Raw genomic sequence first — 17,079 nt, forward strand, 5'->3', positions numbered from 1 at the left:
TCTATCTAATCTAATCTATAATATTACATTATTTTGTCTCTGTTGGGTTGAAACCTCACACATGTCTAAAACTTTACTTACTTTACTTCAGGATTCAAATAAAAAAAGATTTTTATGCTTTTGTGTGACACTATAGTTGTAGTATGATCAAGTAGGCCATTAATTTACAGAAAAAACACAAAGTTAAAATATGGAGATAAGCGGTTTCTGCCTGACAGCAACGATATCTGCTTTCTCTTCATTCTCAAGAACAAGCATTACATCATCATTTCTAACATGATATTCACCCCACCTCCTCTATTGGGCCAATAGTGCAGAATCAGCGAGTGAGTGACTAGCAACTTAAGTTTTCAAATAATTGTAGTAGAAATGTACAATATTTGTCTCTGAGATGTAGTGGAGTAGAAGTAAAAGTATAGAAAATTTGAACTACTCCAGCAAAGTAAAAGTACCAAAACATTGTACTTAAGTACTGTACATGAGTGAGTGCATGTACTTAGTTACTTTCCACCACTGGTGTGTGGCTTTACTCATGGCAGAGATGGAATATGAGGACTTTTTCTTTTTTCTTTTATCCAACATTAAATAAATCAGACTTCTAAACGTAAATGAAGTGAAAGTTCATTGTATTTAAACCATGGTCCAAAAACACAAGAGCCACAACCACACAGATGAACAGTCTGGCCAGTCATTTAATGTCATCTTAATTACAGAACAAAAGCAAATGAACATAATATTAACAATAATAAATCAATAAATTCTTATAATACAACATTTTTCTCTGTAGTGCACATTAACCTACGCACGCCCTCCAGGTTATATAAAACGGCAGTCCATGAACTTAAAATATGGCAAAACTGAGGAGGCTTTCAGTAGAATCACGTTGAGGTCACTTCACTCTGGGGATGGAAAGACTGTTAGTACTAGACAGTGTTTCTTTTAAAAGTAGCCCAGTTATAATTAACAGAAACTGGGATTAGTTGCTTTGCTAGGGATGAGGATGATGAATTTATTGCTTAAAAAGAGCCTCTAGTCTCACAAGGGCTCAGATGAAGGATGATCAGTCACACAAGGAAAGTTGTAATCTGTAGTTTGCACATGGGTTGAGTTGACCACAGCCCTGGTCAGGGGGGTCATGGGTTGACCACAGCCCTGGTCAGGGGGGTCATGGGTTGACCACAGCCCTGGTCAGGAGGGTCTTGAACCTAGCATCCATATTCTGGGGGAGGCGAACATTTGACAAAATATTGCAGATCTACAAGCTCACAATGTGTTCCAAGCTTGTAGATCAGATATTTTAAGTGAAGAGATTTTGTGTAACTGGTGGACTCCGGTCAACAAAGTATATAGTGTTTATTAAAACTAGCCCATACCCGGTCGGCCGGTCGGTCGACCCAAGACGGACAGACGGACACCAAGACAGAGGTTACTCCAATTATATAGTAGGATACAGCCCACTTCTGTGATTTATCAAGGGTTCAGGCAGTGAATCAAGAACGAATGTCACTTTTAACAACTTCGCCACGTTGTGCTGGATGAAAAAACGTGGTTGAAAATCGTCAAAACTGTTGTGTAGAAGGTGTAACAATAAAAATGTTGAATAGGAAAAGTCTAATAATCGGATGCCTCAGACAGAAACAAACCCATCACAGGTAGAACGACATTGTACAAAGTCCATGTGAGAGTGAGTTTCAAAAGAAACACTGAGATAGGAATTAGGTGAAGTGAAGGCCCGGTGCTAACACAATACTGAGATATGCACCAGGTGGTAAAAAGCCCTAGTGAGTGACCTCCATCCTCGCCAACAGAACATATCAGTGCAATTAAATTAATAAAAAATAAACTTGAAATACAAACAAAAACAAAACAGTTAAGTGCCAGATTGGGCTGGTGCAAAACGTTTGCGTACAGCTGCGTATATAGCAGGTACATACATGCACACACACACTGACACACTCACTCTCACAAACACACACTCTCTCTCGCTCTCTCTCTCTTTATATTAAGCATATTTCAATCAAGTGTGTTTCATAAGCGCAAACTCACAAACGTACAAAGCAGCACAAAGATGGCGCCATCACTCTCATCTTAAAAAAACGTTTGCAACACTGACTCATGGAAAGTCCAGTCCTTCCAAAACACTACTGGAATTGACAAAGTTCTCAGTGTAGCGCCAGCAACACCAGTCCAAGTACATTTGGTCCCAGAGGCACATCATAGGCTCGGCTAAAACAGCTTTAAAAACAGTTCGATCTGGAGGGTTGGGGGGTTAAATAACGGGATTTTTAAAGGGTTAAACGCCTTCGACACCTGTTTAAAAAGGACACTTTCTCGACGCAAAAGGCAGGATCACCCTGGTCCTCTGCACTAAGAATTAGCCTACTGTTACGTTTCGTTTTACTTGGCATTCAAATTCAAGAGCAAAATGCCTGCGGTTTTAGAACAAAAAACTAAACAAAACAAAGTCTCTAAGTAGCCAGTAGCCTGTAAAAACTTGAGTTAAAACAGAAGCCTGAAGCTGCACTTTTAGGAAGGAGAGAGACACAGGAATGGATGGAGAGGGTTGAACAGCAGGTACTTGCTAGTGGCAGATGGGAGGGGTTTGTCCACAATTTGGGGTATTACAATGTGTGACAAAGTTTTAGACGATCAAAGAAAAGTACTCAAGTCGATTCGGTTTGCTTTTCTTTGTATCTTGACTTATATGACACTGCCTGAGTAAAAGGTAGGGTAAGTGATTTTCTTTTGTTAAAATCTAAGCGTTAAATCGCTCAATATTCAGATAGTAGTACTCGTCGTTATAGTGTTTGTTCAGTAACAGGAGTCTCCTTGTCTCTCCAGCTCTTTAGTAAACAGTGCATTTTCAGGTCAGGATACCAATTTTATCCAATCAGGAGAGAGAACTCACACAGGATACAGATTAAACAAGTGAAATTGAAAGTGATGACAAAGAAATGACTACAAATGAGACGACAAAATTGGAACTTGGAACACTGTAAATTGAAGCTTGATAAATGGGTACTCTCTCTTGATTGGCTGAAATTGGCAATCCACCTGAAAATATATTTTCTGTTTATTAAAGAGCTGGAGAGACAGAAATATCCCTGTTACTGAACAAACACTCTATAGTATGGAGTGTTTCATTGCTATAGAGTCTATATAGCAATGAATGATATCAGAATATAGTGCTTTAACCTTTTCACCTTGTTTTAACCCAAAAATATCACTTAAACCTACCTGTAAACCCCACACATCTGCCTGGCACTCCCAAGTGCCTCATAACAAACTTCATCGTAACCCTGGTCTGGGAGGGGGGGGTGAGGGGGGGGGGGGTCGGTCACTACAATCATTGTCGTGTTGTGCTTCTTCTTCATTGTTCTCCTGCATGCGGCCTCCTCCTTTCTCCTCGATTCTCCTCGCTAGCTCCCGCCTCCCTCGTCCACCTCCGTGTCCTCCAGCTCCTCCATGTTTTTGCGTGCCATCCTCTCCCTGCGCTCCGCCAGCCGCTGGCATCGAGGACAGTCCTTACCCGCACGGAAGCAGGTGCGATGGTAGCAGGCGTGACACTCTGGAAGGGGTGAGGCACAAACACAAATATGACGATCAGTGGAAAATAAACAATTTATATTTGGTTGCTGTCGGGCAGAAACCTTGCATGTCCAAAACCAAAAAAAAACGTGTTAAAATTGTGAAAATAGCCGATCTACAATCTCACAACGCGTTGCATCAAAATGCGTTGTGAGCTTGTACATTGGCTATTTTCACTACTTTTGTGTGACACTTAATTTACAAAGTACAGTCATCAATAGCTTCAAGTACACAGTAAAAACACAGAACTCAATATTTCAATAACTTAACATGTGAGACCATATTCATGAACTACTGTGTGAAAAAGTAATTCCATATCTCAACGCTGGTTCAATGACAGTTCTCTTTCAGGACAGACATGAAAGAGAGAACTGACTTCAGTCACCGCACACCCTCTTCTCCTCCCTGGCTATACAACCTAAACAACGACAAACCGGTCCGACCGGCAACACGAAACCGGTCGTTAACAATGAGAAGAGGCGTGATGAATGATGATGTCACAACAGGGCATCCAATCACAACAAGGATCGGAGGGGGTAAAGTTGAGAGAGGGAGATAAAAGGAGACGTGTGTTGAGGTGGAGAGGCAGAGGGGAGGAGGACAGGGAGGTGGAGAGACCTTCACAGGCAGAGGAACGGTGCACCACACATACAACCAGTTCAGACTCGCTCCACTTTTAGTAAAACTAGTCTAATGTTTCAACTCTATTATTCATTCATAGACTTAGGTTTGAGTGTGTAATCCTTAACCATATGTAAATGTTATGTCTATTGTCTCCATATTGTAGACAAAGTAGATTAATGACATGACAAATGAAATGGCAAATCATATTCAAATACTGTGTTTATTTCACATTCACACGAAGATGAGGAATGAAGCTCAACCAATAGCAAAAAAATATATAAAAACAACTTAAATAATAAATACATTCATTCCGAGACAAAATATGACAACCATACATGATCTTACTTCATTAAAATCGTACAAACAAATCCAAAATTAACACAACAAAGCTATTATCAAGTTCTATCGAGGCAGCATAGCAAGTAACAGGCTTATCTTTCACGTGTCCAAATTGAAATTCATGACCAGAGCGACAATTAAACTGCTTCCTCATTTCATATCTCTGGCATCAGACATGACCTAGAAATATGACCTCCTAGAAATATGACCTCTAGTAGATCATATCCAGCCCTTAAGGATGTACTGTAACAGGACCAACAAAGACAGAGAGCCCTATCTTGCGTGCCACCTTACCCCTTATGCCAAAACCTTTTAGGCATTTTGTACTAATTTGAAAAATATTTTAAAATTGTGAAAACAGCCGATCTACATTGACAGATAGATCGGCTAGTTGTTAAATGTTTTTCAAAATAGGTTTAGGCATAAGGGGTAAGGCTGAAGATAGAGCCAGCTCGTGAGCGTGGCAGAGCAACAGGCACACACAGCCTTAGCTACAGTAATACTATCAGTCGCTGGGTTTTACAAGCCATATGCAAAAGCTATGTAAAACATGCCCGTCACCAAAAAAAACACAAAAGGCTTCACCACCTGTGCAACTCTACCACAGACAGAAACAAGCAGGAAAAACAACCACCACCTCCACTTTAGTGCAACAAATTCAGTTCCCAGCAAAAGAGAAAGAAAAAGAGAGGGAGAGAGAGGGAAAGAAAGAGAGAGAGCCTCAACCCATAATAGAGCCGACAAGGCCACAAAAACTAGTGCAAACAACAAGATGAAAAGAGGAAGACATGCACACATAAGGAAGTGCACAATATCTACAACTATAAATCTGATGTGCTTTATAGCCCATGTAACACAAAAGCTGAATGTAACCACTGTGGAATCTAACAGGCAGTGTAAAACTGAACTGTTCAGACTTGATAGTGGCAACTGTGTTTACAATCATTAGACACTCAAACAAGTCGTTATCCGACACCCACACACACCCTTTGTAACGACAGGGGACCATGTTCCATTATGTTTAAAATGTACTCTACACATTTAAATTCTACCATTTCCTTTCCAAAACATGTCATAATGAGTAGGAAGAGGAAAAGGTTGAGTTTACAGTACATCATGTTGCTCAAGGGCCTTGGACTCCAGAAAGGATTGAACATGGGACTTTCCTCTACAGGTCACTAGGAATTCACCCAGCTTCTTAGAAGATTCAGCTAGAATTGGAACAACTACCTCCCTCTTCCTAACCTTCTATTTTCACTTCTTCAATCCACAGGGTTATAATAAGAACTTTCCAGTCTTTTGGCACTTCTGTTGAGCATCTGCAGTCAGTCACTAAACCTCATCTTTCTCACTGTGTTGTCCTCCACTGTCCCCCTCAACAGTAATGTCATCGTCTATCTCCACCCTATCGTCTTCCATCTTCTCCCCTCCTGTTTCTGTCCTTTGCCCTTGCATCACCTTCCTGCCTCGGCTCACTCTCTTGGCCTTGCGTAGTTTGCGGTGCCTCCAGCTGCTCTGTGTTTCTTCCTCCTCCTCTCCTTCGCCTCCCCCCTCAGCGTTCAGTTCACTTTCCTTCACCCTGATGTCTTTTTTGCCCTTTTCTCTGGAGAAAAGGTTGCTCAGTCCCGGCACCTTGAGTGACATGACACCTGCGAACCTCCCCACTTTGACTGTGGCAGATTCTGCCTTTTCTGCGTTTATTACCTCACTCTCGTTCCTTTCCTTCTCTACTCCGTCTGTCCCCTCGTCTCTCTTTTCTACCGGTGCTTCCACTTCACCCTCGCTTTCCTTTACTTCCCACTCTACAAATCTTTTTTCATCTTCTGCTTTCGCAGTACCCTCAACCTCCGCTTCCACTTTGGTGGAGAGACTCTTGGCTAGCCTGCCGATCCCCGGTAGGTTCCATCGCCCTCTCCTTTCTTCCTTACCTATCCCTCGTTCGTTTAAACTGTCCAAGCTGCCTCGTGATTCGCTGTCGCTGGGTGAGCGTTTTGCCCGGGTCCCCCTGCCCACCTGGAGGAGCTTCAGCAGGTTGCTCTTTACTGTCTGCGTTCGTTCGTCTCCACTTACGCTCACGTCCGACGATTCCCTATCATCTACCTCGTCACTCTCATCCTTTCCTTTCTCCTCCACACCTTTTTCCCTCACTTCCGACGCTTCTACCTCCTCCCATGAGTCCATCCCCCCCGAGACCTCCTCCTCGTCCCTTCCCTTACTCCTCGACAGAGCTTTGGCCAGTCGTCCAGACTTTAGAGCTGTAAACGTCAACCTCCGTTGTGTTTTGCCTTCCCCACCGGTGTCCCCCGACCCCTGGCCTCCCTCACCCTTCTCCTCCCTCACACCCCTGCCCCCTTCCTCTTCCTCCTTGTCTACCCGCTCCTCCCCCCCCTCTCCCTCCCTCTTGTCCAGGGAGAGGGCCCTGGCCAGCCTACGAGGCCTGGGGAACTTCCAGTCCCTCCAGGAGGGGATGAGGGAGGGTCCAGGCCCCCCAGGAGGCTCACCTTCGCAGCGCTGGCACTTGTTGAGCTCGAAGGGGAAGATGATGTCTTTGTCGTTGCCGCAGAACTCGCACACAAAGCCCTTGGCCTGGCACAGCTGGGGAGATATAGGGAAACCAATGGGACAGGGATGGATGGGGGGAGGTGCGAGACAAAAAGAAACGGTTCAGTTGTGAAATTGTCACTTGTAACTGTAAATACAATACTTGGCTGTTTGGTGAGTAAGTGATGCAGATATATATAGTGGAAGTCAGCTTGGTTGTGTGCCTTCCTTGAGGTCTTACTATTTATTTATTCATTCGTTGATTGATTCAGTTTCAATAAAGAAATAAAACATGAGAAATGAGTTGGGTCCCTACAGAGAAACTTGGCGTGGATGTTGAGTGAGTTCAGGACAGGTTACTGAAGTTATTGAGCAAAGATATATGATATGTATTGTAAAAAAAATACATATCTTGTATTGACAAGATCTGTATTGTAAAAAAGGGATGGACCTCCAGAGAACAGAGATGGACAACTTCTGCATGAAGTGATTTATTAGCACAACACGTTTTGCCGTGAGCTTCGTCAGGTGCTATACAAATATATGTAATTGTTGTATTTTTAGTTTAGATGTCTAAAGGCCTGTATGTATTCCCTTTCTCTATTTTATCATTTATACTTCTGACAATTAAAACAAATAGACTATAAATATTCATCTTGAATATAATGAATTTACCTCATTGTGATTCTACACACACACACTTAACATAAACAAACTTGATTCCTGCATATCTCCAGAAGGCACATAAATAATAAAAAACCTCAGTAATCTTACCACACAGCCAGCTACATGCGTGGAACCAAGTTTGTGCAGCTCTTTCAACCGGGGGGCCAGTTCCCCGTTGCGCACGGCAGAGAGGTCATTGAGGGAGAAGAGGTGAAGGTCCTCGGTCACATGACCTGGCAGGGTGTCAAACTGCTCCAGCACCCTGAGGACATAATGCTCTTGTGAGAATACTGAACATATCAATTGACCCCTTCATATTCATCAGAACTCTTGTACCCTTATACAGTGGTTCCCAAACTGGGGTCGGGACCCCCAGGGAGGTCCCCAGATGATTAGCTTAACACATTGGGTGCCAGAGGTTTATTAAAATATTATACTTTGAGTGCCAGGACTTTTTAAAGATTTTGAACCTTTTTCAAGTAGTCACAAAATATTTTCAGTGATCACCGTCCTCACGGTGATCCCCTCATTACACACATACAGGTCTCGTACAATCGGGGGGAAAAAATTTAAAACATTCGGAAATCCATTCCACAGTTGCAGCCTGTTGAAAATAGTTAAATTAACATTGTAAAAAAAAAAAGTGCACAGGAGCCGAGATACAGGTTTTTGAAGTCATAAGTTAACCAGGAGGTGGATTGGAGTCTAAATCTTGTAGGAGTGATATTTCCTGTTGCTGTGAAGGAAAAAAAAAAAAAAAAAAAAAAAAAGTATTTTTTTTTTCTTTTTCAAAAACCGTATATATACGGTTTTGGCACTCAACGTTAGTATGCGCAAAACCGTATATATACGGTTTTGGCACCCAATGTGTTAATGTGCAAAATCGCTTTCTCACGTAACAGTAAACAAAAACCTAGCCTTGCATAGCCAGACTATATCACTGCATGGATATGAGTCTGGTGCTTCCATGAGGACGTTTTTTTTCCCAAGGGGCGGGATCAAAACAATGGCCCTCGACGCAATTGGTTAGACCTACAACCAACTACCAATTACAGTCTCCCATATTCGAATACTGGGCCCTGATTGGTCACCCACATCTTCTGGAGTAGGAAATGGATTCTCTATGGAGCGGTGCCAGACCCAAATCGCAGAGCGCAATTTCACTCGCAGATTCGTCTGGTCCCAGGCTAACAAAAAACAACATACAGTATAAGTGTATACAAACAGGGCATCTGCATATTTCTTAAGTGACAATGTAATGACTTTTAAGACCTTTTTAACACCAAAACGGCCAAATTGTCAAATTACGTAAGAAAGAGGCACACATTGTGATGATAGCCTATCTACAAACTCACAACGCCTCGATATTGTGAGCTTGTAGATCGACTATTTTCACAATATGTGTCTGTGGCCTGAACAGTTTGGTAACCCTTGCTCTTACACCCCAATCAGAGCACAGAGGTCTGCTGACAAGCTGCTCCTGGTTGTCCCCAAAACCAGGCCAAAAAGCAGGGGTGATGGTGCCTCCAGGCTCTGGAATGGACTGCCCCTCGCCATTAGAAGTGCTCAGTCTAACGAGGCTTTTAAATCTCTCCTTAACCCATTCAATCCGGGAACGCATCTGTGGCATTTTAGATTTCTTTGGCTATTCAAAAATAGATAAACATATATATATTTTTTTTAAATCTTGAAATGTTTTACAAATCTTTGAATACATATTTTTTTTAAGCGAACATTTGTAACTCAAATCTTTGGTTCTGGGGGGTCCCTGGGACAAAACATTTTGAGATGGGGGTCCGCGGTCAAATACATATCTTAAAATAAAATCCTAACAGTATGTAGCTATATCAGTGGTGCTCCAACTTTTCCATGTCAAGGACCCCCAAAAAGATATGGATTTGGCCGCGGACCCCATCTCAAAATAGAAACACAGATCGGAGTTAAAAATGTTTGCTTTAAAACATATATATATACATATATATTCAAAGATTTGCAAAAACTTTTCACGATAAAAAAAAATATTGCAGATATACAAGATCATAGCGCAGCACTCTGTGCCCTGCTATGAGCTTGTAGAGCTGCTATTTTTGAATAGCCAAAGAAATCTTAAAATGACACAGATGCGTTCCGTAATGGATTAAGACTCACTTTGGCTGTGGCTTAGGAGGTGGAGCGTCCGTTTGGGAACCAGAAGGCTCCCCCAGAGTTAGTGTGGAAGTGTCCTTGAGCAAGACACTGAACCCCTAATTGCTCCCGATGAGTAGGTTGGTGCCTTGCATGGTTTCCTCTGCCGTCGGTGTATGAATGTGTGTGTGAATGTGTGTGTGAATGGGTGAAAGTAATGCACATTGTAAAGCGCCTTGGATAAAAGGCGAATATAAATGCACCATTTATTTCTTTTCATTGGTTTAATCATACCTGAGGTCATTTTTTTTCCATTTAATGTGTTTTTTGAAGTGACTATGTGGGTGCATACGCATACGGCTATGTTGATGCTTTGTTTTTACTGTGTTCAATTGTTTTTAAATGTGCCCTATAAATAAAGAATGATTTGATTTAGATTTGACAGCTACAAGACATTACCAAACAATAGAGCCACTATGTGAAACACAGCAAGTTCATACCAGTAATACCATTCATTGATTGAGTCACCAACATACTTTGGTTACATAATCCTGCAGTACAGGCAATTTCATGCACAAACAGACGCACACACGTACACTTGCAAACAGAGAGATGCACACACACGGGTATGTAAATATAGCAGCTTACTCTTTAGCCAGGCGACAGGTCTTGAAAAGGTTCTTCATGTGGAAGAGCTGGACCCTCAGAACCTAAACAGAAGCAGGAACGAATGATTGATTTAGTCTAGCACTCATTTACCCAAACCAGTCATTTGACATGACCTGAGATACCTAACTACTGTCAGGATCCTCCACATTAACCCTTCAACTTTGTCAACCTTCTCGGGGAGCTATGGGCCTTGTTCAACCAGACATCTGTGTTTCAAAGTTGATGCTGCGTTCACACTGGCAGCTACAAAGATACAGGCTACCTTTCTTTTTCCAATGGTAGCTCCACTGATCACGTCCAACCCAGATTTGGCACAAACAAGGGGGTAAATTTGTTCTCCTGCTATGCCACAAAAAATGTGGAATGCCCTACCGAAAGCCGTGAAGGAGTGTAAAACCCTACTCTCCTTCAAAACTGCCCTAAGAGAGTACCTACAGGAGGCTGCGATTCGAAACTGGCCCATGTCAAAGTCAAAACCTAGCATTATTTTACACTTTGGCTATTAGATCTGTAGATCTGCTATTTTTTTTTATCGTGAAAATGTGTGCAAATCTTTGAATATATATTGTTTAAAGCGAACATTTTTAACTCTATTCTTTGCTTCTGGGGGGGTCCCTGGAACAAAACATCGTCGGCAGCCAAACACATATCATTTTTTAGGGTCCTTGACATGAAAAAGTTTGAGAACCACTGATATAGGAACATTAGTTTTTTCAGAAAACTGTTAGGAATTAGAAGACATTTGTAGAATCGGCCTCAGGCCTTAATGGGTTAATAAAGTATTCAATCAATAAATCAAACCTCCGAATGCCTAAAACCTAAAACCATGAACCGTCTTCCAGGCCACTCACCCTGACCCCCTCCAGAGACTTGTTCTTCTTGTACAGGCCGCTGTTGATGTCGTTGGGGTTGAACAGGGGGTCTCCGGCGATCTTGCTCAGCAGGTCCCGGGCAAAGTTGCTGACGTAGTACTTGCCGAAGTCCCACTTCCTCAGCACGCGGCCGGGCACCACCGCCTGGGCGTTCTCGTGGCAGCACTGGCAGAAGTAGCGGCCGATGTACTCGCAGTAGCGCAGTCGCTTGATGTAGTCTGTCGTAAAGAGAAGCAGAGAACCATGGGGAGACAGAGGAAGAAGAAGAGGTTTGCATGGTTTGAAGCAAAATGTAATCTCATGACTGAAAACTTTTTGTTAGGCCAAGTCCCAATATGTGATTTGTCAAACTGAGTGAAAGGAGCGTCTCACACACTGGCGCTGTTTCCTAAACAGTTAGCACAATATGTAGAATTATGATGTTTTGTTCATATTCTTCTAAACCTACGTGCTTACATTTCACTTCGCAGATTGAGGCCTTTGCTTTTATGAAATACCCTAGACCATTAGGTTTTTTGGGGGGGGGGAGATGCTTCCAAACACTCTTTAATCTAATCTATTCAATTGCTAGTTTGAACACTTCAATTCATCTTAAAATAACTAATAACCGAACATAGCCTATCTACTAGCTTGTGAGCTTGTAGATAGGCTATTTTCGGTGCCCGACATGCTTCCTTGGAAGACTTCTGTGGGATTCAAATGACTGAAATCAGTCGTGACGACTGAGGTTTGGATTCAGTCCAAAACTGATTCCGGAGGATGAACAGTGGGTGCTTTGTTAATGTTCTATGGAGATATGAACAGGGGTTTGTCTGTCAAAATGTACTTAGTCTCTCAAAACTAGCAAATACAACATAAAAATGGCATATTTTCTGTTATGGCCCCTGGTGATAAAATGGTGCATCTGTTCTAGGTGTGGGTTAGTTGTACCTGGGTCGATGCGCGTGCCGCAGCCAGCACAACGGTAGTTCTGTTTGGCCACCACTATCTTCCTCCTAGTGAGAGACAGACAAAATTATATGAAAAGGATGAACATTGTTACAATAACAATTTAGGCATTTAGCAGACGCTCTTAACCCATAGCGATTTACAGTAAGCAGTCTAAACATTAGAATACCACCAAAAAATTAATAATATGTACAATTTACAGGATGCTAAGTCACAAATTAACCTGGCATCTGTCTAAATAACATGCTATCTAAATTACATTTTAACCTTTTGCATAAGCCTGCAAGGTCGTAACGGCTAGGGCAAGTGCTACGGGCTAAGGTGGAGTCTGAAGAGGTGAGTCTTCAGATTACGGCGGAAAATTGGGAGTGAGTCTGCAGTTCTAACTGCAATGGGGAGTTTGATCCACAGTTTGGGAGCCAGAAGGGAGAAGAGTCTGGGACATGTGGAGCGTTGTCCCGGATGTTTTAGGTAAGGTTCTGACAGCTTCCCTGTGTTAGCTGAACTGAAACACAGTCACTTTGCAAATGAACTCTCTTTAGGCGTTATTTAGGTGAAGTTCATTTGAATGTCAGGTGGTGCGGACTCACTTGGGTGCAGGATGGATGTTGAAGATGATCTGGGGCCGTGGCGGGGCCCACTCCAGGTTCCCTCTCACCCGGATCCGCAGCTTATAGATGTCAGCGTGCTCGCCATCGTCAGGCGAGATGGGCAGGGAGTCTGGGATGGGGAGCAGCTGGTGGAGCAGGGTGTAGAAATATGTTTTAGTATGTGTACAGTACACGGATGTGTTATAGAAATATGTTTTAGTATGTGTACACGGATGTGTTAGAGTGCATAGTAGTATATTTATAGAGCAGAGGTGTAAATCTTCATTGGCCTCATGATTCGAATAAATTACGAAATCACCTGCTTACAATTTCATACTACGATGCATTTCGATTGCAATTGTCTATATTACACTTAACCCATTGACTGCCAATCGCGTAGATCTACGCGAACCTATTTAAAGCCGCCACGTGCCAGTCGCGTAGATCTAAGCCAACTTTTTTTTTATTTTATTTTTTTTATTTGACCTAAAGACCAAGGAGATATGATTTTTCGAAGATCTAGACTCCTATCCACTTCCTTGTTAACTTAAAACTTAAAAATTCTGTATCTCGGCTCCTGAGTACTTTTTTTTTTCAATTAAAAATCTCTGGCAGTGGGCAAACGCGGCCAGAAATAATTCAGGCAGTGAATGAGTTAATGGCTACTTTTTGTTAAAAAAAATTTCGATCGATTAATTGAAAAAGTAATCAATAGAATAATTGCAAAAAGATAACCGATAGTTGCAGTCCTCATCTGCATGTGCGTGCAGGTGAAAGAGAGAATGTGTGTGTGTGTGTGTGTGTGTGTGTGTGTGTGTGTGTGTGTGTGTGTGTGTGTGTGTGTGTGTGTGTGTGTGTGTGTGTGTGTGTGTGTGTGTGTGTACCTACCTTTTGTGGCGCATCGTGCTCTGGGACCAGCCAGTCGAGCTCCGAGGCAGCTGGGAGCTGCATGCCCTCAAACTGTCTGAGCAGACCCATGGCTACAGACTCTGCAGAGTTGGACTGCAGGAACAACGGAGAGCTGCACAAACACAACACACACACAAACAGGACTTAACCAAAGATGGTTGACATAGAAAGACAGACCATCCCAATTGGAGCCACTAGAGGCGAAAATGGTACAAAAATCCTATAAATAGTCTCGAAGTGGGCGACGGCAGATCTTGTGAACGTCCTATGTTTACTGGTGCTAGATCCTGTGAGAGTGTGTTGCTGGGGCAGAGAAAGGTTGATAATAAAGTACATTTTCTCCTGAGTTGTCTCTCTGAAAAAAAGCCATTTTAGTATGAAAATCTTGGGAATATTGTGTGGCTTGTGACGATCGGGTCCAATATTTAGTTCAGTGACCACAAGGCTAAAGAATCGTTCAGAAGCTGTGTTCACGTTCACTCTTCCATTGGATATAATAGACTCCAACCTGCTTCCTGTCTCCTAAAGAGGTGGCCACCTACTTCACGCAGACACGGGAAGTAAACCGTCTTGGGTGATACTCACATAGACTCTGAGCTGAGGAAGGACCTGCTGCTGGAGGTAACGCTGCGTTTGATGTCAGCATCTGGAAGACAGGGGGTGAGGGCTTTTATCAGCACAGTATTATCCAGAACAATGCTAGCAGGCTGGGGAAGCAACTTTGTCGAACCACAGTGGCTCATTGGGGTTCCAAAATGCACCAGTCAATGTTTTAGCAGCCAAAATAAAGAATTTAAGGATAAAAGAATACAGCATTTGGCCGTTTGCTGGTGTTAATAACTTCCCACCCTGATGCTACGTTCACACTGGCAGATACAAAGCTACAGGCTACCATTCATTTTCAATGGAAGCCATCCACATGAAGATACAAAGCAACACTACAAAATCTACAAAGCTACAATGCAAAGTTACTGGCTTCAACTGCAGCTAATGTGTTGTTTCACCATTTCCATTCACCTTGTCTCTTCACATAAATCCTGCTTGTAATGGCGGGAAACTAATTATTTCCATCAGCCAGTTTTGTGTTCTTTTTAATCCCAGACTTTATATGTTCCTTTATATTTGTCTCGCTCGTCGGACGCATGCCGACGTCAACGAGCGAGTTAATCAACACTTCAACCGCGACGCAGTGACAGATATAGTCGCTGTCGGGCAGAAACCTCTTATCTCCATGTTCTAACTATTTGCGCTTTTTCGTAAATTAATGCCCTACATGATGGTACTACGGCGTCACACAAAAGTATCAAAAGTACAAGTAAAAGCTCAAAACACAGCGCTTTGGAGCTTGTCGATCTGCTACTTTTGCTATTTTTGAATTTGAATCCTGAAAAGTAACAGTTTTGGACATAAAGAGACGATATGTATGTCGCTTTGTATCTCAGTTATCTTTTGTAGCCGTCAGTGTGAACGCAGCATGAGTGTCTCATAGCATTATGTGCTAAAGCTAAGCTGCCTCCCCTACAGTGAGGGGGGGGGAACAGGAAACCAACAATCTCCCATTATTACAAATTAATAGGAACCCTAAAATCCCCAAAGATCCCAGAGTCAAAACTCCAGAGGTGAGTAAGCAGAAAGGCAGAAATATATAACGGCACTGTCTCAACCATGGTTTTTACTAATAAAGCTCTACATTACCTAACCTAATTATCGTCTCTGTCGGGTGGAAACCTCATATGTCCAAAACGGTTACTTTTCAGTAGATCCGACAAGCTCAAAACGTGTCGTTTCGTGCCGGGTTTCGAGCTTGCGGATCTGCTACTTTTTTTGTGTGACGCTATAGTATGATCAAGTAGGGCGTTAATTTATGAAAAAACACAAAAAGTTAGAATATGGATAGGAGGTTTCTGCCTGGCAGCAACGTTATGCTTGATTAATCAGTCAGAGCAGTATTTTTGGAGGGAGTTTCAGCAAGAGATCAACATTCCTCCCTGTTGGCTCACATGGGGATTCATGTGCAGGCTGAGAGCAAAGCCCTTTGGGCAGCAGCACTCAAAGCAAATGTTAACCACCACGTATAAAACAGTCCCATACATAAATTAAGCTGGGATTCAACAAGCGTGCCTCTGTTGTTCCTGTATCAGAATAACATCTGCCTAAACTTGCACGAATGATCGGGTAATAAATCCTGATTAGACACAAGTTATATAAGTTCTAATAAGACTGACTAGTTCAACTTTAATAGGATCATTTGATATAAGCTGTCCGTTGTAAATGTCTGGCCACACGCGTGATATCTGATGCCTTGAAGTCAACTATGTCGTCGCTGTCGGGTGGCAACCTCATATCTTTTCAGGATTCAAATAAAAAAATAGCTAAAGTAGCAGATCTACAAGCTCAAAACGCGTCGCTTCACACTGCGTTTTGACCTTGTAGATCTGCTACTTTTGATGCTTTTCTGTGATGCTGTAGTATGATCAAGTAGGGCGTTAATTTACAAAGAAATATATGGAGATAAGAGGTTTCTCCCCGGGAGCAACGATATGCAATATTAATATGAGCCCTAGTGCAGAGTTGAAGGAGAAGCAAAGTGAAACATTTCAAACATTTACACAGTGCCGGCTAGCATTAGAGCTGGTTCACGTTTCGTCTCGTCATGAAAACTTGTATGAAAAATCTACTGCAATAGTTAAAAAGGGTTAACCTTTTTAATTTAGGTCTAATCCTCAATGGAGACGTATCGACTTTAGGGCTGTCACGATTATGACATTTTACTTGACGATTAATTGTTACTCATATAATTGCGATTAACGATTTAATTGTGTTTCTGTCATTGAACATTATGAATAAAAATGACATTTCTGTTTGGCTTTTAGGCCTCGTAAAATAAAGTTGCACAGGGCAGATATGACAAAATAACATTTAATTACTTTATACTTTAAAAAAAACTTTAATAGTGTAAATAGCCGATCTACAAGCTCAAAACTGTGGATGAGACACGTTTTGAGCTTGTAGATCTGCTATTTCCACTATTTTTGAAAATGTCAGAAAATATATTAACATTTTAACAAGGAGACGATTATGACGATTATGCAAAAAAGAATTGCGATTATCTCAAATAATTACGATTAAGCGATTATGTAATAATTGTGACAGGCCTAATCGACTTATTAACTGCAAGGCCATCTGCAATGGTTCAGTTCTGTGGTCGT

General features: G+C 42.1%; 1 protein-coding gene across 2 annotated transcripts in view; it reads right to left on the minus strand.

Annotated features, from left to right (window-relative positions):
* Positions 1–674: 674 nt before the first annotated feature.
* Positions 675–17,079, minus strand: part of rubcn (rubicon autophagy regulator) — a 44,019-nt gene continuing 27,614 nt past the window's right edge. For both annotated transcript variants that reach the window (XM_080431784.1, XM_080431783.1), the window contains 9 exons: positions 14,456–14,516; positions 13,850–13,982; positions 12,962–13,107; positions 12,354–12,418; positions 11,403–11,641; positions 10,531–10,592; positions 7,867–8,020; positions 7,053–7,146; positions 675–3,568 (listed from right to left, as the gene is read on the minus strand). In XM_080431784.1, the coding sequence (XP_080287910.1) occupies positions 3,420–3,568; positions 7,053–7,146; positions 7,867–8,020; positions 10,531–10,592; positions 11,403–11,641; positions 12,354–12,418; positions 12,962–13,107; positions 13,850–13,982; positions 14,456–14,516 (1,103 nt within the window). In that variant the 3' untranslated portion in view covers positions 675–3,419. The remainder of the gene's footprint in view (positions 3,569–7,052; positions 7,147–7,866; positions 8,021–10,530; positions 10,593–11,402; positions 11,642–12,353; positions 12,419–12,961; positions 13,108–13,849; positions 13,983–14,455; positions 14,517–17,079) is intronic.

The sequence above is a fragment of the Gymnoscopelus braueri genome (assembly GCF_963280865.1).
Source record: "Gymnoscopelus braueri genome assembly, chromosome: 6".
NCBI lineage: Eukaryota > Metazoa > Chordata > Actinopteri > Myctophiformes > Myctophidae > Gymnoscopelus > Gymnoscopelus braueri.